General features: G+C 44.2%; 1 protein-coding gene across 4 annotated transcripts in view; it reads left to right on the top strand.

The window, feature by feature from the left end:
- Window positions 1-458: 458 nt before the first annotated feature.
- Window positions 459-22,244, top strand: part of LOC140742058 (mitogen-activated protein kinase 12) — a 37,971-nt gene continuing 16,185 nt past the window's right edge. Inside the window, exons 1-6 of one of the 4 annotated variants that reach the window (XM_073072821.1) lie at window positions 459-679; window positions 9,307-9,436; window positions 9,541-9,599; window positions 13,920-14,031; window positions 16,259-16,288; window positions 18,457-18,504. In XM_073072821.1, coding sequence (XP_072928922.1) covers window positions 561-679; window positions 9,307-9,436; window positions 9,541-9,599; window positions 13,920-14,031; window positions 16,259-16,288; window positions 18,457-18,504 — 498 coding nt within the window. In that variant the 5' untranslated portion in view covers window positions 459-560. The remainder of the gene's footprint in view (window positions 680-9,306; window positions 9,437-9,540; window positions 9,600-13,919; window positions 14,032-16,258; window positions 16,289-18,456; window positions 18,505-22,244) is intronic. The other 3 variants (XM_073072819.1, XM_073072822.1, XM_073072820.1) reach the window with 3 other exon arrangements.

Genomic DNA, 22,244 nt, shown 5'->3' with positions numbered 1-22,244 from the left:
TGAGGACCTGAGGGAAGTTTTTCACCTGAAGATTGCATGGGCATATGGAACAAACTGCCAAAGTAGTAGGGTGGGAACAATTACAACATTTGAAACACAGTTGGACAAGTATGTAGATGGGCTTACCGGGACATGTACCACGTGAAGGTAAACAGGACTAGCTCAGATAGGCAACTTGTTCAGGGTGGAGGAATTGGCCCGAGGACCCTGCTTCCGGACTGTAAAACTCTTATGACTTTAACTCAGTCTTAAGCTTTTTTGATGCTAATCGTCAGGCTATAGTGGAGGTTCTGGTTATAATATCGAGTGATTTTCCCACGTACGGACAGAATTGACTCGTTGGTTACCCGGGGCTGGCCTGGGGGTCTTTCATAGTAAAGATGTTAGAAGTCTGTTCAGAGCGGAACGGTCACGAGGCAACACATTGCACGCCAACACTGAAGTTCGCAGTTTGCTCCAGTCCAAATGCGCAATCGCGAGAAACTGGGCAGGTAAGCCTCACCTGGGAGGCTTTCGGAAACGCGCCAGCAGTTTGCATTGCTCTACCTGAACGAGGGCGAATGGGGACTCCAGTAAAGAAAGGCTTCCATCGACAAGAAGTTAATAAGACCGTGTGGGAAGTACTGGTCAGATACACCGATCTCAACCCGATAGGGTCAGGGGCGTACGGGAGCGTGTGGTAAGTGTTAGGGGGCAGCGGCAGGCTCACCTTCGTGCTCTGGTATTGTCCCCACGGGACGGAGGTTTAAACAGAGCGCGCTGTTGATTCTGGGACCGAGGGTCAGTCTCTGTTCTTCCGAGAATCGTTACTGACATTAAGTGTCAGGAGGGAGGGTTAATGGTAAACTGGCGCGGGGTGCCGCTGGAAAACTACTGTTAAGATTTTTTTTACATACATGAAGTCCAGGCAGAGGGAGTTGAAGGAAATTGCTCAGAATTTTACCAGTGTTGGGGTGGGGGTGGAGGCGGGAGGGAGGTGATTGTTGCGTTTAATGGGCTTGTTGGGGGAAAACGGTTGTGAAAGGGGTTTGTGTAGGGTGGTGTCAGCCCTATCACCTCCCATTTTCTCACTTCATTCCCCCTCCACCCACCTACCTCTCCCCTCACTTGCTTCACCTGTTATCTTCTAGCTTCTCTTCCTTCCTCTCTTCCCACAGTTTTTTTTATTCTGGCATCTTCCCCCTTCCTTTCCAGTCCTGAAGAAGGGTCTCTGCCCAAAACGTCGATTGTTTATTAATTTCTATAGATACTGCCTGACCTGCTGAGTTCCTCCAGCAATTTGTGCGTTGCTTAAAATTTATTACTCAAAGCTTCCAAGAAATCAACAACCACAACAATTATTAACACTTTAAAAGTATTTTGCTTCCCTAAGTAGAGTTTCTATACAAGGCAAAACAAACTCGGCTTATTGAGTTCCCCCCTCCTTCCATTCCCCACACTGGCCTATCACCTCCCCATGGGTGCCCTCCTCCCCTTTCTCCCGTGCTCCACTCTCCTCTCCTCTCACATTCCTTCTAGCCAGCCATTTACCTTTCCCACCCACCTGGCTTCACCTATTATCTTCGGGCTCTCCTCCTTCCCATCACCCTGCCTCCTTATTCTGGATTCTTCCCCCTTCCTTTCCAGTCCTGATGAAGGGTCTCACTTCAAAACATTGACTTTTTATCATTTTCTTTGCCTGACCTGCAGATTTCCTCCAGCATTTTGTGTGTGCTGCTCAATAAACATATTATGTCTCTCTTGTTAGACATGGTGTGCATTCCAAAGGATAGTTCATATGTGGAGATGATCAGAACCCATTAAACAGTCTGTCTCACCCACTGCTAACATCTGTCTGCTCTTTCTTGGGATTGCTGGGAAATAGAGGTCATTGCCTGAATACAGAGGAGGAAGGTCACTAGAACTCAGCACCTTCAATAAATCTCACAGCTATTTCTTAGTTTTGTACTGATTCAGTCTGAATACCAATAGTTCCAAGTTCTCATCCAAATCTTGACAGAAAAAGAAAGTTCTGGAAACACTGGCGAGCACTGCATTCCCAGGTTTTTAACAGCACCTGAATTGGTTAATTGTTGTTTAATGAGTCATTAATTGTTTAGAGTTTTTTTGTGTTTTTTCTCAAGTGACTCGTTCTTAGTAAGGTGGTTTCCTGGTGCTTTCTGCTTAAATTTGTTAAGTTTATGCTGATAGGCTTGGGGATTTCATGTTACTTGTAATACTTAAGCAGGATTAGTTCTAATCGCCAGATCCTAGCTTTGAGAATGTTGCATCTCCCTGGCCAAATCACCAGTGTTCTGTTGGAATTCTTGTGAATAAACTCTGGTTGCCATCTCAGCTCTGTCTTTCTGAGTTCTGGCATTGCCAGCACACACTGTGACATTGTCTGCACAGGGTGCAGACCACAGTTGGAATTTGTATTCAACTGGGCGGATAGGAACAAGAGAAGGAAGCACATTGTAAGAGAAAGGTCTAGCAACATTGGTGGAGAAAGAGAAAATGATTGATTGTGTTCAATCTGAATTATTTCAACTTGCATCCATTGCTCCACTATGGCCATTTCACCTGACCCACTGTTTTGCTTACAACTTCTCTGTGCTTGGAATTCAGTGGTACAGCATGGTAGCAGGTCCTTCCAGCCCAATGATTCTGCTCTGGCCAATTACACCCATATGACCAATTAACTTACTAACCACTCTGTTTTTGGGATGTGGGAGGAATCCCACATGGTCATGGGGAGAAGTACAAATTCCTTATGGGAGTTTACTGGAGTTTCAGGAGTGGCAGGAAATGAACTCGGGTCACTGGTGCTGTAATAGTGTTATGCTAAACACTACATTATCATGCCATCCAAACAATGTGTATCTGCTGAAAATATTGCCTATGGCAAGCACCCAAATTGCGCCTCTATTCAAACATCTGACACCCATCTTTTAGATAACTTTACCATAATATCAGCTCAAAAATATAAGTCAAACTCATTAATCTTTTAATTAACAACTTATGGCACTACATGAAAATTATAACTGCATCTTCCTTGCTTTCACTGCTGCAAATTGGTCTACGATGTGATCAAAGTCTGTTTTTACAGTTTCTTCTCTTTCTACACTCAGCAGAGCAAGATCACAGAGTCTTCCTTGACCCATGGAGGCTCTCAAATACAAAAGTATTAGTTTTAACTTGCTGAATGATCTCTCACAGCTGGCAATGGAAACTGCGATGGTTAGCATTATCTGAATAGCAACGCGAAGATTGGGGAAAATGCTCTCATCTCCATACTGAACAATGAATTCAAGAAGCTCTTCAGGTCTTGATATTTTCATGTTGACCTGCCTTGATAGCAACATTCTGCAATCCAAAATTTCTTCATATAGCTGCTGTCCATCAACATCAGAGCTGTACAATTTGCCCAAATTTTCGCACTTCTTTTTTAGGTCGTTACTGTCGGCAGCGTAACACAATCCCTCAACATCGAGAAGGAACCCAAACTTGGTGTCAGTGACGTGCAAACAAGCGAACCTTTTGTCCATTTCTCTGTGAAGACAGTCAAGTGTTCCCCTCATGACTCTTTCCATTTCCTCCTTAGCTGTTAACCCAGCGTCTCTTAAGTTCTCATCAGCCATTTGTTTCTTTTGTCTCTGATGTCTTTCAACTTCAATATTCCGTTCTTGACAGAGTCCGACTCCTTCTTCAAGTGACTCACTGACCAACACTTCTCTTTCATCATAAAAATGATCTCGGAGAGCTTTCAAATCCAGGGCAGCATCGTGGAAGTTCATGCTAGGATCCTGCAGCCTCTTTTGAATACGGTCAATGTGAATGAGTACTTTGTTCCAAACTCCTAGCAAAATCAGAATATTGTAACTCAACATGCGATTGTACAGATGCCTTGCATCGCTTCTTGTTTCACTGGTCTTGTTTTCATTGTCTATCATGTCCTGGAGAACATGAAGTATCTCCTCAAGGTACTTGTTGACGGGCTTCACTGCTTCTGTCCTTGCACTCCACTTGGTTTCGGACTCCGACTTAACAAGCACAGGCATGGCATTTTTGAGTTCTTCCCAGCGCTGTGTTGAATGAGAGAAAAACACGTAGAGAGCTTTGATGGTTCCAAAAAACGTGACCATCATTATATCCTGCTTGGTTGCATGTACACCCACCAAGTTGAGTGAGAGATTGTCGCAATTCACAAACACTGCCAGGTTGTTTTTCTCACTTATTCTTTGATGAACACCACTTCTGTGTCCAGCCATCACATCAGCGTTGTCATAGCACTGTGACTGACAGTCTTGTAGCTCCATTTCGTCCTTCTCTAGCTGTTTCAAGATGTCTTCACCCAAGCTCTTCCACATACTTCACTACTTCTGACATCTGCTCACGGTGTGCCTGATCAGGAGTCAAGTCGAAGATGAGACCATAGTACTTGGCTTTACGAATGCTTCTCAGTAAACTCTGGCGAACAGTGGATGCCATCACGTGGATGAATTTGTTCTGGACACCCGGTGAAAGATAAGATGTGGATCCAGGATGACTTTTCAAATCAGTGAGGTGTTCTTTAATGACAGGGTCAAAGATGGCCAGTAGGTTCAGTAAGCCAAGGAAATTTCCCACATTGGAGTCATCATCTAGCTGATGTGCCTCCCTGTGTCTTCGCAAAGCCAGGTTCTAAGTCGCAAGGAATTTTATGCAGTGAAGGATTCTCGTCAAGATATCACGCCACTTCTGCTCTTCCTTCTCAATCTGTGACTGAAATACCGCGTCAATAACTACTCTGTTTCCAGATAAATTTCTTTCCATTTCTTTCCACTGTGTGAAACATTCCCGATGATTCTTGATATTTTCATGAACACTAATCCTTTCTACTGGTTGAATCCACTTTCCTGCTCCAATGAGGATTGATTTTCTGACCGGGAATAGAGAGATACAAAATGCAGACTTTTTAGAAGGGGAATAGACCAGCCTTCCTCACTTCCTCATCACGACCATTTCCCAATTTCCTCTTGAACCAAGTTTTGTTCATTGAGCTGTTATTTGTTGGTAGGAAATGCCCCTCACTGTTCCGGAAATACATCAAACTCAGCTTTACTATTTCTGTTCTCAACATGTAAGGCAGAATTGCTTTTCCAGTATCCTTGTTGAACTTCAGAAGTTCAATGTCATGCTGTTCAATCACTTCTGGTATGACAGTTCGAGGCTCTTTGACACCATCCAGTTCACTAGGTCCCGTGTCGTCAGGTTCAATCTCGTCAGGTAAAATCTCGTCAATAAACTCAACATCACCACCACCACCATCATCATCTTCCCCTCCTGTCATGTCCATGTTCTCTGTGGCAGCCTCACTCTTAATCTCATCATACTTGGATTTATCTGACTTGACTTCCTCCTCGGCTTGTGATGCATTTGTACTTGATCCACCTTCGGATTCTAACAAACTTGTAGCAGATGCAGGCAACACCATGGAACGTGTCAAGCTACTTGTTCCGAGCTTTTCAAAGAAGGGCATGAAGAACTCGTTCGACTTCTTGGCTTCCTCCACCTCCAACTTCTGTCTCTTCCATCCTTCAGCTCCACTTTCCTCCTTCTTCGTGAAGAAACATTTTATGGTCTTCTTACACAATGCTCTGAAATAAGGCCATTCTAGTGCTTCTCACCCATGATAATCAAAGACAGATCATACATCTGAGGAAATTCTTTTCTCACTATCCGAGGATGGCTTGTCTGACTTTACAGTTTGTGTACAGTTCTGGTCACCAAATTATAGGAAAGATGTCAACAAAATAGAGGGAGTACAGAGAAGATTTACTAGAATGTTACCTGGGTTTCAGCACCTAAGTTACAGAGGAAGGTTGAACAAGTTAGGTCTTTATTCTTTGGAGCGTAGAAGGTTGAGGGGGGACTTGATAGAGGTATTTAAAATAATGAGGGGGATAGATAGAGTTGACATGGATAGGCTTTTTCCATTGAGAGTAGGGGAGATTCAAACAAGGGGACATGAGTTGAGAGTTAGGGGGCAAAAGTTTAGGGGTAACACGAGGGGGAACTTCTTTACTCAGAGAGTGGTAGCTGTGTGGAACGAGCTTCCAGTAGAAGTGGTAGAGGCAGGTTCGATATTGTCATTTAAAGTAAAATTGGATAGGTATATGGACAGGAAAGGAATGGAGGGTTATGGGCTGAGTGCAGGTCGGTGGGACTAGGCGAGAGTAAGCATTCGGCATGGACTAGAAGGGCCGAGATGGCCTGTTTCCGTGCTGTAATTGTTATATGGTTTAATAGAAACTGCTCAGTGGTGCCCCCCCTTCAAGTGGTGCCCAGGGCACGTGCCATACCTTAGATACGCCACTGCATCCAAATGAAACAAACCTACTGATGAGGCTTCTTTAATTTCAGATATTTTGAGTTTTAGATCAATGCAATCATAAACTAATAACAAGGCACACATTTTATTTGGAGGCAACACGATAGCACAGTGGTTAGTACAATGCTGTTACTACTCCGACATCAGAGTTCAGAGTTTATTTTCGGCGTCCTCTGTATGTCATTCCTGTGAATACATTCGTGTGCTCCATTTTTATCCTATACTCCAAAGATATACATTAACTGGCCATTGTAAATTTCCCTCTGATTAGGCCAGGGTTGCTGGGCCGTGTGGCTCATTGGGCCTGTTCCATGCTCTATTTCCACATTAAAAGAAAATAAAAAGCATTTGTTAAAGGTATCTCAATAGCAAAGAAGTTTTTTTTACCAGGATTCAAACCCAGACAAAGATTGTCCTCCAACACTGCTGAAGGCAGAGAGAGTCAATTTAACTCATATAAGCACATGTTGATTTTTTTAAAAAATTCCGATGTCATCACCAGATTTACTCTTTTTTTCTTTTGTTTCTACTAAACTGTGTTTTGATCTCTCTCTCTCTCTCTCTCTCCCCCCCCCCATAATTATTCATGTCCCATTTTAGCCCTGTTTTGAATAAGGTCAAAGTTCAAAGTAAATTTAGTATCAAAGTACATTTATATCACCATACACAACCCTGAGATTCATTTGCCTGTGGGCTTTCATAATTAATAGAACAACAGAAAATCAGTGAAAGACCACACCCTACAGGATAAAGAAACAACAAATAAGCAAAAGATTATAAACTGTGCAAATACAAAAAAGTAAAAAAGAGAAATGTAATAATAATAAATAAGTAATAATTATAGAGAACATGAGATGAAGAGTCTTTAAAAGTGTGGCTATAGATTGTGGGAACAGTTCAGTGATGAGGCGAGTGAAGTTATCCTTTCTGGTTCAAGAGCCTGACGGTTGAGGGGTAATAACTGTTCCTGAACCTGGTGATGGGGGTCCTGAGGCTTCTTTAGCTTCTTCCAGAGTGTGGCAGTGAGAAGAAAGCATAGCCTGGATGGTGGGGGTTCTTGATGATGCGTGCTGCTTCCCTGCGAGAGCACTGCATGTAGATGTTCTCAAAAATGGAGAGAGCTTTGCCCATGATAGACTGTGCCGTATCCATTACATTTTGCAGGCTTTTCCTTTCAAAGGCATTGGTGTTTCCATAGCAGGTCATGATGCAAACAGTCAATATACTCTTCACCACACATACCTACCCCTATTCTGAAATTATAACTGAGGAATTTGAAGTTTCTGATCTTCTCCTGCTCTGATCCCCTGATGAGGACTGGCTCATGGACCTCTGGTTTCCTCCTCCTAAAGTCAATTATCATCTCTTTGGTTTTGCTGTCATTGAGAGAGAGGATTTTGACGTGGGCACCATCAGCCAGGTTTTCAATCTCCCTCCACAGTGCTGTCATCAGCAAACTTAAATATGGCATTGGAGCTGTGCTTCGTCTCACCTTCATTTGTATAAAAATAGAGCAGGGGACTAAGCACACAACCTTGTGGTGCACCTGTGCTGCTGGAGATTGCAGAGGGGATGCTGTTGCTAATTCGAAGTGAACGAGTCCTATATCACTTTGTCGTATGTCGATGATTGAGCCTCAGCAGTCATATAGGACAGAGAATTCAAAGACTCGCTTTCCACATCTGTGTCCTATGTGACCGACCCCTATTCTGAAATTTCATCCCACTTTTACAGGGTCCTCAGCATCCACCCTTTAAGGCCATTGAAGAAATCTGTGGGTTTTGATGAGATTTTCTCTTACTCTTCTGAACTCTTCTCTGTAGAGACCCTTATTACGTACTTTATCAGGCATATAAAACTAAACGGTTTTCTGTACTGCAGGAGAGGTCTTACCAAGGCCCTGTGGAATTGCAACATTCCATCTTACTCCTATTCAGATCTTCTTATGAAGACCATGGTTTCAGACTGGGCACTCACAGAATTGGTCAGAGGAGCAAACCCACTGAATATTTCTCGGGCCAGAGTGTCTGCACTCTGGCAAATGGTGGCATAAATCTTTGTCAAAAATAAATCTGTTTTTTTTTCATTTGGATTTGTATATAAAACACAACACAGTTGCAAAATTAATAGGGTTTACCAGGAAGCATTGCTTTTTGATCCATCTTTAGTTTTTATGGTTAATGTAATGTTCATAACTTTATGACCCATCATGAGAACACAGGTCAAACAGGAGTCTATTTGAGGAGGGGTTTGGAGGGCTATGGTCCAAGTGCATATCCATGTGACAGATTAGGTGGGCTGTAGAACCTGCTTCAGGGCTGTTGTTTTCTATGACTCTATAAACTGTCTCTTGGCTGCCCTGTAGGTGAATGGTCTTCAGTCCTCAACCATGTACTTGACTGCTTAAATTTTAAGAAGGTTTTGTCACTGTTTCTGTTTATTTGAGGGTTCCAGAGGGATTTACTGTCTGAATCACAGATCAGCCAGGTTGTGCTAATGCCACTTCATAAGCAGTGGAAAATTTCTGTTTGCTTTTTCCCTTTGATAGCATTGGACATGTGTTGGCACGTGGCCTAGTGGGCAAGGCATCAGACTAGTAACCTGAAGGTCACTGGTTCGAGCCTCAGCTGAGGCAGTGTGTTTGTGTCCTTGAGCAAGGCCCTTAACAACACATTGCTCTGCCGACGTCACCGGTGCCAAGCTGCATGGGTCCTAGTGCCCTTCCCTTGGACAACATCGGTGGCGTGGAGAGGGGAAGGCCTGCAGCTTGGGCAACTGCCAGTCTCCCATACAACCCTACCTAGGCCTGCGCCCTGGAAACTCCAGGCACAGATCCATGGTCTCTCGAGACAGACGGATGCCACCACAGCATTGGACACCTGAAGTCAACACTCTCTCCATCAGACCTAGTCCCCTCATGTGCCAACAAGTCTAACATGCTGCTTCTCGTGCAGTTCAGCTATTGATCAGAAGACGGGAGAGAAAGTAGCTGTGAAGAAGTTGTACCGGCCCTTCCAGTCTTTACTTCATGCCAAGCGTGCATACCGTGAACTTCGACTGCTGAAGCATATTAAACATGAAAATGTGAGTTAAGCACCACGAGCATTAACAAATAAATTCTAAACACTAATATGAATACAGCTTGTTCTTGTTTCTAGTCTGATTATTGCCAGCCATTGTTTTTGCAGGTGATTTGCCTGCTGAATGTGTTTTCACCCGAAGACTACTTACAGACATTCCAGAGCTTGTGAGTACATGATTAATGTTTATTTCTTCTTACATTTGTAATGTTTTAGATTCCTCAGAGACATGCACCATCCTGCAGAGCACCATAAGCACCTGCTAATCCCTGGTCCAATCTCTCCAACTGCGTTTTTCACCAGTCCTCTGAATTCCTTTCTTCTTGCACAGCAGCTTTGTGCAGCTTTCAGGGGCCTGACTGTTTCAGTTGTTTGTAGTGTCCATTAAGTTTTCTCCTTCCCAAATAATTAATTCAGAATTCTCCCCTTGATTTCCCTCTCAACCCAATGATGTTGCTACACCTCCATCTTGCCCTCACTCTTCCACACGATCGCAGGCACATACACACAGACTCATGCACACGCACGGTTCAAGATTTAATGTCATTTCCAGTACACAACTATAAAGCAAAGTGAAATAATTGTTGCTCCAGATCTGATGCAGCACATAAAAAAACATAATAAGATGAAGAACATAATATTGAAAAACACAATAAGTACACAAGACAGCTCATATACATAGATTGTCTATGCCCATAAAGTGACACTATGCACAGGAGTGTCTGTACACAGGTAGGTGTAGGTACACATACACACACTTTCTACATTCATCTCTTGGCTTGTATAACTTTGGGACTGGTTACCACTGCAAATCCCACCTCCCCAGTGATCCATGCAATATGTGGTAGCCGGGAGTACAGCTACTGTGGCTGCATACCTTGGAGAGACCGTTGCCATTCTTCTTCTCTTGCTCTGAAATAAAACTAGGAACTGCTCATCTATGGAGACAGTCCCAGGGTTGTAGTTGATATAGTCTGTAACTTGCTCCTTTGTGCCTTTCCTGCTGTTATAGATTTGTTGTAAATTGCCTGTCGTGTTCAGTGTAGAGTTGAGGGATGTAGGAAGACTAAACTGGGATCAGTGTAAATGGGTACTTGGTGGGGGGAATGAACTTGAAGGGTTGACAGACTTATTTCCATTCCATTTGACACAATGACTCAATGAGCTAAGGAACCTGATGCAATTCATATCTGACGCACTGTCCTCCTAAAGGTCTGGCGTTTCAAACTGCATCTGGTCCCTTGTTACAGAACAAACTGCATCCAGCTCTGGACACAGTTCAGCAAAGTATCTGACTTCTAGCATTGACCGCACTGTGATTCCCTTCCTAGGTGCCACTCTGAGTATAATCAACACAATACTCTTGGTTAATAACAATGCAAGAATATAAGACATAGGAGCAGAATTAGATCACTTGGCTCCACTATGGCTGATATCATATCCCTCTCCATACCATTCTCCAGCCTTCTCCCCATAACCTTTGACACCATAACTAACCAAGAACCCATCAGCCTCTGCTTAAACCAATACTCAATGATTTGCCCTCAACATATCTAAATTCTGATAAGTAATATTAACCTGAAAAGTAACATCTGGTTCTCTCTCCAGAGTAACTGAACTGCCAAACATTTAAACAGTAAAAGCAAAATTTAATGAGTGCATTTGAAACTCTCAGGAACTTTCATAGAACAAAGCAGGAAAGACTATTCCTATCAGGAAATGTGTAGGAGGTTTGACCCCACAGCAGAGCAGCCAAAATGATTCAGCAACAGGAAAATAACCTTAATAATAGACTGCATAAACAACAAGCCACAAAGCAAGAGATGGCAGATACTAAACTCACAGGTAACAAAGTAACTGAAGGCTAGGAGCAGCTGTTTGGTTCGTACAAGTGAACAAGGATTGTGGATGAGAGCTGGGCTAAATAGGCTGCAGGTTATGAAGAGGAAATGAGTGCCGGGTGATTCCTGTTAGCTGGGTGGAGACTGGGAGATGTCTGCCTGTGCAAGCCTGACAGTTCTGGGATCAAGACGATAATCAGAAGAGACTGTTGAGGAGCCAATAAGACATTGGAGCAGAATTAGACCATTCAGCCCATCGATTCTCCTCTGTCATTCCATCATGGCTGATTTATTAACCCTCTTAATCCCATTCTCCTGCCTTCTCCCCAAAGGTTCTTTAATAGATTCTTTGATTAGGTCACAGCTGTCTGTGACAACACGTTCCGCAGATTCCCTACCCTCTGGGTCATTGGCAAAAGAGCAAGAGAAATGATTAGAATAATTTAATCTCTGCTTGTGACCTGGAATCCACTCCAGAAAAGAGAGGCAGACAAAGAATCGATAGTAACTTCCATAGGCAATTGGATTTTACATGACAAGGAAGCTTGTAGATAGCTGCAGAGCTAAGGAACTAGTTAAAGAAAGTTCAGTGTCCACCAGGGTTAAATATTACAACTCGTTTTTCAGTACTCATGATTAAGATTTTTTTCAAATCTTATCTTGAAGAAGGCAAATGGGAGTGTTTTCTTTTTGTAATGAGGGTTACAGAGATATACAAGTTTCTTCCATCTTGTTTCAGATCAGCTATGGTGGTGGAATTTGGGACTATAAATAAACGTATGATAATATACAATAATAATACAGTACGGTGCAAAAGTCTCAGGCACAGATATACAGCGAGGGTCCCCAAGGCCTTTGTACAGCACTGTAGTCATTGTTTTGGTTTTGTACTGTATTGATACAAATGTCATGACGTACGTGAGTGGTGATTAACCTGATTCTCACATGTGTCTCCATTGTGGACTGAGAGTGGGAAGGGGACAGGGAGAGCGCAATCACGGTTGGAGAAAGGAGGAAGGAAGAGGAGAGGGAGAATGAAGCACCAGAGAAGCATTCTGTAATGATCAATAAACCAATGGTTTGAAATCACATCACTTTGCCTGGCTTCTCAGTGCTGGGAGTGTCTGCACCCGTGCCACACCTCTCCCGCTGGCAACTGTCCCACCCCCCATCCACTGGCAACTGTCCCATACCCCTCCTACTGGCAACTGTCCCACTCCCCTTCCCGCTGGCAACTGTCCCACCCCCCATCCACTGGCAACTGTCCCATACCCCTCCTACTGGCAACTGTCCCACTCCCCTTCCCGCTGGCAACTGTCCCACCCCCCATCCGCTGGCGACTGTCCCACCCCCCATCCACTGGCGACTGTCCCACACCCCTTCCACTGGCGACTGTCCCACCCCCATCCACTGACAACTGTCCCACCCCCCATCCACTGGCGACTGTCCCACCCCCCATCCACTGGCGACTGTCCCACCCCCCATCCACTGGCGACTGTCCCACACCCCTCCTACTGGCAACTGTCCCTCTCCCCTTCCCACTGGCAACTGTCCCACCCCCCATCCACTGGCAACTGTCCCACCCCCCATCCGCTGGCAACTGTCCCATACCCCTCCTACTGGCAACTGTCCCACCCCCCATCCACTGGCAACTGTCCCACCCCCCATGCGCTGGCAACTGTCCCACCCCCCATGCGCTGGCAACTGTCCCACCCCCCATCCACTGGCAACTGTCCCACCCCTCCTACTGGCAACTGTCCCATACCCCTCCTACTGGCAACTGTCCCACCCCCCATCCGCTGGCAACTGTCCCATACCCCTCCTACTGGCAACTGTCCCTCTCCCCTTCCCGCTGGCAACTGTTCCACCCCCCATCCGCTGGCAACTGTCCCATACCCCTCCTACTGGCAACTGTCCCACCCCCATCCACTGGCAACTGTCCCACCCCCCATGCGCTGGCAACTGTCCCACCCCCCATGCGCTGGCAACTGTCCCACCCCCCCATCCACTGGCAACTGTCCCATACCCCTCCTACTGGCAACTGTCCCACCCCCCATCCGCTGGCAACTGTCCCATACCCCTCCTACTGGCAACTGTCCCACTCCCCTTCCCGCTGGCAACTGTCCTACACCCCATCCGCTGGCAACTGTCCCACCCCCCATGCGCTGGCAACTGTCCCACCCCCCACCACTGCACTCCACCCTCTGCATTCCCAACATCTTTTGTTCCTGCCAGACTTACAAACTCATTCTCCACTCTATGTTGACAAATACAGTACTCTGCAAAACCCTTTGGCACCCAGCTATGTGTATGCGCTGAAGACTTTTGCACAGTACGGTACACATACCAATAATAGTACAGAGAAAGATAACTTAGCTCTAAGAGCAGAAAGTTTTGAACTTGTGTGAATATAATGCAGGTTCCTGAGAGTGAGTGTGAGTTCTTACATATCCATGTGCTTTTTCCCCATTGTAAAACACTTTGAACTACATCGCCTGCATGAAACATGCTGCAGGTGAAATATTGATAACTGGGGAAAGACTTCTTTAAGCAAGCCTGACTGAAGTGACTGGCAATAATAGGAAAGTTGTAAATCACGTTGTTATTATTGTTGTGTGTGCTCCTGCATACGGACTCTGCTCACAGTTACATGGTGATGCCCTTCATGGAGTGCGACCTTGGTCACATCATGAAGAAACAGAAGCTCTCTGAAAACATGGTGGTGTTTCTTCTGTACCAGATTCTACGCGGTCTAAAGGTGAGAACAGTCAAGGGCTGCAAGGGGTAGATTCTTGGAGAAGGATGGGAGCTCTCACAATTATAATTAGTGGAGTTTTAGAAAAACATTCCAGCATTTATCAATGCCCAATACCTCATCATGTTTAACTGACGAGCAGACAATTCTAAACCACATTAGAATCGAGGGAGTTTTACAGGTCCTGAACAAGTTGTAGTTCGACAGGTACTAATCATCCTCTGGTAATTTTAGGGAGTATTACTGGCTTTCAACAAGTTAGTTCCTCAGACATTGATCACCCTTTAGTATCTTGCCCATCATCAATATTTCAGGTGGGGATATAATGGACATCGGATTACAGACTAAAAGATGCTATCTTCAACATACATGCACTCCCACTATGGGTAGCTGGACAAATAGTGAAGACAGGAAACTGACCAAATGCTTTTCTAATACAGAACCCTGAATCCAACTTCAGTGCTCTAACTACTGAATTCGACAAACCTGATGCAAGATATATTCATTCATTGAAAATGGCCACATTGCATATTTACAGGAAGTCTCTGTGTACTTGGTGCAATTGGGAATAGTGCCTAAGTATGTTTCTTCAGCTGCTTCAAGATGTGTCAGTAATCAGGCATTTCTTAATTTAACATCATCTCCCTTTGATATTATTTGGTAGGATAAATATGCAAATCAGACATTAGTTTCCTAATGAGATGTTCTGGTCAAATCTCCCAGTGTAAAAGTACAGACATCTTGTAGGCTTCCAGTGAACTTCCTCCAGAAAGTGGGGGGGGGGGGGGGGGGCGGGGTTGTATACAGTGATGTGCTCTAGATTCGGGTGAGCAGATCTCGAGTCACACAATCAGGATGCTTTAAATCTCCCACTCTAAAGAATGTGGTGGTGTCGACCATAACCAGATGTGAATCATTTTGTCATAAATCCATAACACATAGGAGCAGAATTAGGCCATTCCGCCTACTTAGTCTTCACCATCATTCCATCATAGATGATTTATTAGTGCTCCCCTTTTTCTTCTTCGGCTGTCCCTCGATTTCGATGTTGACTGTGCTGAGAGTTTAGTCTCTGCAGTCCACACCATCCAGGAACTCTACTCCAACAGGCCTTGCACAGTAATAAGACAGACGGTGTCGTGCCCCCACCATACAGTCTCTCTGGGCTTCCAGACCTGATGCTAAGTGGTACACAGGAGTGTAACAGACTTAGCGGATAAGGAAGCTGCCCCGCAGTGACAACTAACTAGTCTAGTGATGCCATCCGTTGACCGGCACTCTGGTTCCTCCGCTTGCCACCAAGGTGGCTGTACATTGACCCTTTTGGATTCATCTGCCACATGACACCATCAGATGCCCTGCTGCCGGCGTCCTCGTTGGGTGCAGCCTTTGCCTGAAGAGGCATAACCTACAAAGTAGCAAAGGCATGCTTACCTCCTTGACTTAGCCAGCCATGATCCTACTACCAGATCTAGTCTAGTAGTGTACCGATGGAACATCACCTTCACGGCTAGGTTAGACCTGCCAGAGAACGAATCTCTGCCGTACTTCGCTGATGTTCGGACAGTGTCACTCCTACGCCACAGTGAGGCGCCAAGGTAGGATTTTGTAGGAATCGTTCCCTATTATAGAGTCATAGAGCACTACAGCTCAGAAACAAACCCTTTGGCCCATCTAGTTCATGCCGAATCACTGACCTGCCCAGTCCCATGGAGCTGAACCTAAACCACAGCACTCCATGTCCAGCCCATCGATGTACCGATCCACATTTCTCAAGTGTTGCATCCGTCACCTGCACTGGCAGCTCGGTCCACACTCTCATCATCCTCTGAGTGAGGAAGCTGCCCCTCACGTACCTTTCACCTTTCACCCTTAACCCATGACCTCTAGTTTTAGTCTCACCCAACCTCAGTGGAAAAAGCCTCCTTTCATTTACCCAGTCTATGTTCCTCCTACTGTTCGAGGGAACCGCAGCACACGAGGGAAATGCATGTGAGAATGTACAAACTCCTTACAGACAGTAATGGTGACTGGCACTGTAATAGCATTATACTAACCCCTATGTTACCATGCCACCTAAATCTGATGGCATCGCAGACACAATACCATTCAAAATGCAGATACCTTCAGAGGTAGGGGGTTAATTATCCAGTTTTACAACTATAATTTTTGTGCAAAGATTTTATTGCTTTGATACTAACACTTATTTTGTGTCCTATTTCTCACACAGTACATCCATTCTGCTGGGATTATACACAGGGTAAGGCATTTCCCTTCCATAAACCTTGTTGGATTGGACTGTATAATTGTTATCTTCCTTCTACTTTAACTTTCTTATCCTTCTTTGTATTTTTATATAATTGCTTCTATATAGCATGTTTTTTAGTGGCTGCAGTTGCCTTTGTATCTTTCTGGAGACTTCTCAGTTTCAATAGTGAGTATTGCATTGCTTGAAAAGGGCCAATTTTGTTGATTAATTCAAGCAATGGAACAGTGTTATCATTAATTTGGTATAAGAGAACCAGACCTCGTTTTTTTCACTCCCCCTCCCTCTCTGCCTCCCCTTTCCCATCCTGCTCTCCCCCTCTGCACCCCCTCCCTCTCTCTCTCTACCCCTCTCTCTCCCCATCCCCTCCCCCTTCCTCCCCTCTCCCCCACTCCACTCCCCCCCCCCCCGTCATTAGGCTTTACTTTTGCTCCCTGCTGTCTTTCTTTTTCCCTTGTTCCTTTGTTCTTGTAATGCTTAATCGATCATAAGCAACACGTTTTATGCTTCATTCTTGACTTCCAAAGAACTTTTGGGTTGCAATAACATCAAGCTGCAACAACCCTTTTAAACTGAGGACCATAATAGATACTGACATGCTTACGGGAAAAATGACTTGCAAACCGGGACTTTCCTCTTCAGCAGGGGTTAAGAGCCTGGCGTCCATGGAATCCTCAGTTAAATTCTGTGGTCCAGGCATAAAACCAGATGGTAGCCACTGTTCTATAGTATTTTTTATTTTACAGCATGTTAATTCAAAGATATTTTTCAAGGAGCTTCTTCATCTTGTCATAGGGCAAGTCCTCCATACTTGTAAAATGATATTTTGATTAGTTGTGATCTAACATGTGTCCATAGACAATAGACAGTAGGTGCAGGAGTAGGCCATTCGGCCCTTCTAGCCAGCACCGCCATTCACTGTGATCATGGCTGATCATACACAATCAGTACCCCATTCCTGCCCTCTCCCCATATCCCTTGACCCCGCTATCTATAAGAGCTCTATCTAACTCTCTCTTGAATGCATCCAGAGACTTGTCTCCACTGCCTTCTGGGGCAGAACATTCCACATATCCACCACTCTCTGGGTGAAAAAGTTTTTCTGCATCTCTGTTCTAAATGGCCTACCCCTTATTCTTAAACTGTGGCCTCTAGTTTTGGACTCACCCATCAGTGGGAACATGCTTCCTGCCTCCAGTGTGTCCAATCCCTTAATAATTTTACATGTTTCAATCAGATCCTCTCTCATCCTTCTAAATTCCAGTGTATACAAGCCCAGTCGCTCCAATCTTTCAACATATGACAGTCCTGCCATTCCGGGAATTAACCTTGTGAACCTACGCTGCACTCCCTCAATAGCAAGAATGTCCTTCCTCAAATTTGGAGACCAAAACTGCACACAATACTCCAGGTGGGGTCTCACCAGGGCCCTGTACAGCTGCAGAAGGACCTCTTTGCTCCTATACTCAATTCCTCTTGTTATAAAAGCCAGCATGCCATTAGCTTTCTTCACTGCCTGCTGTACCTGCATGCTTGCTTTCATTGACTGATGTACAAGAACAACTAGATCTCGTTGTACTTCCCCTTTTCCTAACTTGACTCCATTTAGATAGTAATCTGTCTTCCTGTTCTTGCCACCAAAGTGGATAACCTCACATTTATCCACATTAAACTGCATCTGCTATACATTTGCCCACTCACCCAACCTGTCCAAGTCACCCTGCATTCTCATAACATCCTCCTGACATTTCACACTGCCACCCAGCTTTGTGTCATCAGCAAATTTGCTAATGTTACTTTTAATCCCTTCATCTAAATCATTAATGTATATTGTAAACAGCTGCGGTCCCAGCACTGAACCTTGCGGTACCCCACTGGTCACAGCCTGCCATTCCGAAAGGGACCCGTTAATCACTACTCTTTGTTTCCTGTCAGCCAGCCAATTTTCAATCCATGTCAGTACTCTGCCCCCAATATCATGTGCCCTAATTTTGCCCACTAATCTCCTATGTGGGACTTTATCAAAAGTTTTCTGGAAGTCCATCTAACAAAACATCCCATAGTAAGCTTGTTGAATTATTTACCAAATAATTACTATCTTTTCTCTTCAGATAATTAATACTTGTAAATGGTATTAAAACTTTTCTCTTTATTCTTTGCAGGACCTTAAACCTGGTAATCTAGCAGTGAACCAGAACTGTGAACTGAAGGTAAGGACACAGTTAATTGGAACACATGGGGACCAGTACATTCTGGCCCAAATAAGCAACTGCCCTAATTGGCTGAAGTTCCGTGGAAATAGTTAAAAAGGTATAAAAAGGACAAACTGAGTAACAAATTATCTACTTAAATGAACAAATTAGGATACTATCAATACTACTACAGTACAGTACTATAAAACTATGTACTAGTTCCTATTGTTATCGATGGAGAAATTCATTCTGTGTATGCTGCTGTACACTGGTTTCGATTGGCTGTAAATGAACAAAATCAACGTAGGCAGATAATGGACTACATTCATCCAATGCTTTCATAAGTTCATAGCACATTTATTTTCAAAGAATGTATAAATTATATAACCTTGAGATTCTTCCACTTAAATAAGTAACCCAAAAGAACCCAATTTTTAAAAAAAAGAGACCAAATCCCAATGCTCAGAGAGAGGGGGAGAAAACATTGATCATGCGAACAATCAAAGCAAGCTCCAGCGTTCAGACAAAATTGAGTCCACAGACCCTGAAGCACAGAGCAGCCAGAATAGACCCTTAGTGTCAGTCTCAGGTCATCACTCAGGGGTGCAAATCACCGCAAAGCTCGCAGATATGGAGCTGGAGCAGTGGGAGAAGCCTCACCACCTCAGTGTCATGAGGAGAGGAGCGAACATCGTGGAAGAGCAAGTAGAATCGGCCCAAACCTCGCCTCTGGTCCCAACCTGCCTTTTCAGTCTCTCTGGGCCAGCTTTTAAACTGACTAACCACCAGGACATCCCCTGCAATAGGATCCAGGCCCACTACATCGATACACACTGGGTTTGGACCTTGCTGCCATGTTCTGGCTGGTTCTTGAACTTTCCAGATCGGCTCGGCATTTAAAGTCAATCCACCCTCACTCCTGGTTTAGGTGGACAGACTCCAAAACTCCTCAGCTCTGACTCTCTCCGATTTGCTCCATCTTGAACATGCCTTGACCTTGGACTGATCACCTGTCCTCAAACTTGCCATGCTCCGATTTTGTATCGCATCTGCATGCCTTGACCCTCGAGTCAGCCTCTTCATTGTTTGTGGTGATAGTTTATCACAATTTACCACAGAAAAAGTGTTATTAATAAAGTAGTCAGTCATATTTCTTGCCTTATGAACCGTCAGTCAGCGGTTCGGCCAACTTCAGTATCGCCCTCTTAAACCTGGAAACTTTATGATAATTGCATACTCCAAATCTTCATTTTCATTGTAACATTCAAGATGACTGATTATACCTTCAAATTCCTCCTGCTTTCTAACTTGTTGAAGTAGTGAAATCGTTTCATTTTCACTCCTGGCCATTATGGGCATCTGCAAGCCTGAATGCTTGAAACTGCAGTGATCGAAACAGTTCCAAATTGTCTCACTGCTTATTTCTCCCCAACTATCCGTGACAAAAATCACTGCTTTTGGAACACAAACACACACAACTGACGCTGTTCAAGAACTGTTAACTCTAAGCAGGGTGTAATGTCTAAAGGCCACACAAGTGCACGTGACTGACGCTAGTTAGAATCTGTTTGGCAACGGTCTCCTGTCCCAATTAAGTGGTATAGTGTCACAAAGAAACAAACAGAATCCCAGCTATTTTCTTAATTAGTCTTTGTCCCTAATAAGTTGCTGTCACGATTAACCAGAATCCACTGTGTGAATAAAGACACCCAGCATTTAACCTACATTTACTTTCCAAACTTTCTTAAGCTTAATGTCTGGACTTTGTTAGATTTGAGTGACTCTAATGCTTGACATGCTTGACATTAGGCCCCAGATAGATTTAAACAGAAAAGTGAGCACATATAATGCAATGATTGTTTCTGAATCCTAGTCCGATGTGATGAAGGTTCCCTCTAGCTACAGGATGTAACAGTTCTTTGTCAACGGATTACAGGAGAAAACTACGTGTTCTCAGGAATAATTGGTGTGAAATTGCAAGCTGCAGTTGTAGGTATTTTATTTTTATTTATTGGTATACATCGCAGAATAGGCCCTTCTAACCCGTCTGGCCCTTTGAGCCACGCCGCCCAACCATCCCCCAATTTAACCCTCGTCTAATCATGGGACAATTCACAATTAACCTACCAACTGCTGAATCTTTGGAATGTGGGAGGAAACCCACACAGTCACGGAGAGAACGTATAAACTCCACAAGGCAGCGACGGGAATTGAACTTGGGTCTCCTGTACTGTAAAGCAATGTGCTTGCTAACCACTACGCTACCATGCCACTCCAATTCTGGCAGCCTGACATAGATGTGACAAATGTGCCCAATACCAATAGGCTTTTGTCAGTATAGTCAAGGTAGTCTGAAGGGATTATTTATGTACTTCATATCTCTATAATACTATATAGCATTAACAACACATTACATAGACAAAGACAATTAATTGTATCTTGACTGCCACATTACTTCACCCGTCACAGAAATTTCCTTATTCCAGTTGTCCAACCCCATCCTTATCCTTCTTGCTACCTAAACTAACATTTTTCTTTCTCAGAAAAAAAGTCTATTCTCTTTCATGCTATGTAGGTGCTGGAAGCATGGTGACTCTTGTGGGCTGCCCCAAGCATTTCTTTGGCCTGTATTGGTCATTGAAGCAAACACCACCTTTCACTGTATATTTTGATGTTTTGAAGTAAATGTGACAAATAAAGCTAATCCAATCTTTAACTCTTTCCACAGTTGTCTGATCTGCTGATCTTTTGCAGCTTTTCCTGTTTTAATCTCAAATTCCTATCATCTGCAGTTTTTGGTTTTTGTTTCTGTTAACTGTAACTGTATTATACAGTTTGAACATAACATTCTTTGTGTCAGACCTGTAGAGGGAGGCACCTCCTAGTCTCCTCCCAGGAGACCAACAGGAACCACCTGCCACTTATTTCCAACTCATCACCTGCAGCCTACTTAAACCCGTCTCTCATCCACAGCTCTTGTTTCTAACTAGTTATGAATCCTGAAGAAGGGTCTTGGCCCGAAACGTCGACGCTGCCTCACCTGTTGATATTTTCTGGCATTTGTACGTGTCACTCCTGGCCTTGTTCTGTCTGGTGTTTCTCTCTCTTGTTTTGTGGCCCGATGTAAAATAATAAGATATATTCTAATATTAAAGTCATTACTTGACACTTGCTCTGCTTTTGGGTCAAGCCTCCTCCACATTTCCTGACACCCTGACGTGTATTCCAACAGTGTAGAGTCAAATTCTCAAGTTTTCCGGATTGGATGACTGGTTTCCCAAGTGCTGCTGCAGGTCACTTGGAAATGAAGTCATAAAAATGCGTTTGTATGAACGAGCAAACACGATGAAATCTGCAGATGGTGGAAATTCAAACAACACACACAAAATGCTGGTGGAACACAGCAGACCAGGCAGCATCTATAAGGAGAAGCACTGTCGACATTTCGGGCTGAGACCCTTCGTCAGGACTAACTGAAGGGAAAGATACTAAGAGATTTGAAAGTAGTGGAGGGAGAGGGAAATGCGAAATTAATATTTCTTAGTATCTCTCCTTTCAGTTAGTCCTGACGAAGGGTCTCAGCCCGAAACGTCGACAGTGCTTCTCCTTATAGATGCTGCCTGGCCTGCTGTGTTCCACCAGCATTTTGTGTGTGTTGTTTGTATGAATGAGCCCTATCTTGAAATTCAGAGCTAATGATCAGACAACCACCAGTTACCAGTTTTTTTTTTAGCATGTCGCACCAGACAGTCAGCCAT

Source organism: Hemitrygon akajei, chromosome 19, assembly GCF_048418815.1.
Source record: "Hemitrygon akajei chromosome 19, sHemAka1.3, whole genome shotgun sequence".
NCBI lineage: Eukaryota > Metazoa > Chordata > Chondrichthyes > Myliobatiformes > Dasyatidae > Hemitrygon > Hemitrygon akajei.
The sequence above is the reverse complement of the archived record's forward strand: the minus strand, read 5'-3'. Positions and strand labels throughout refer to the sequence as shown.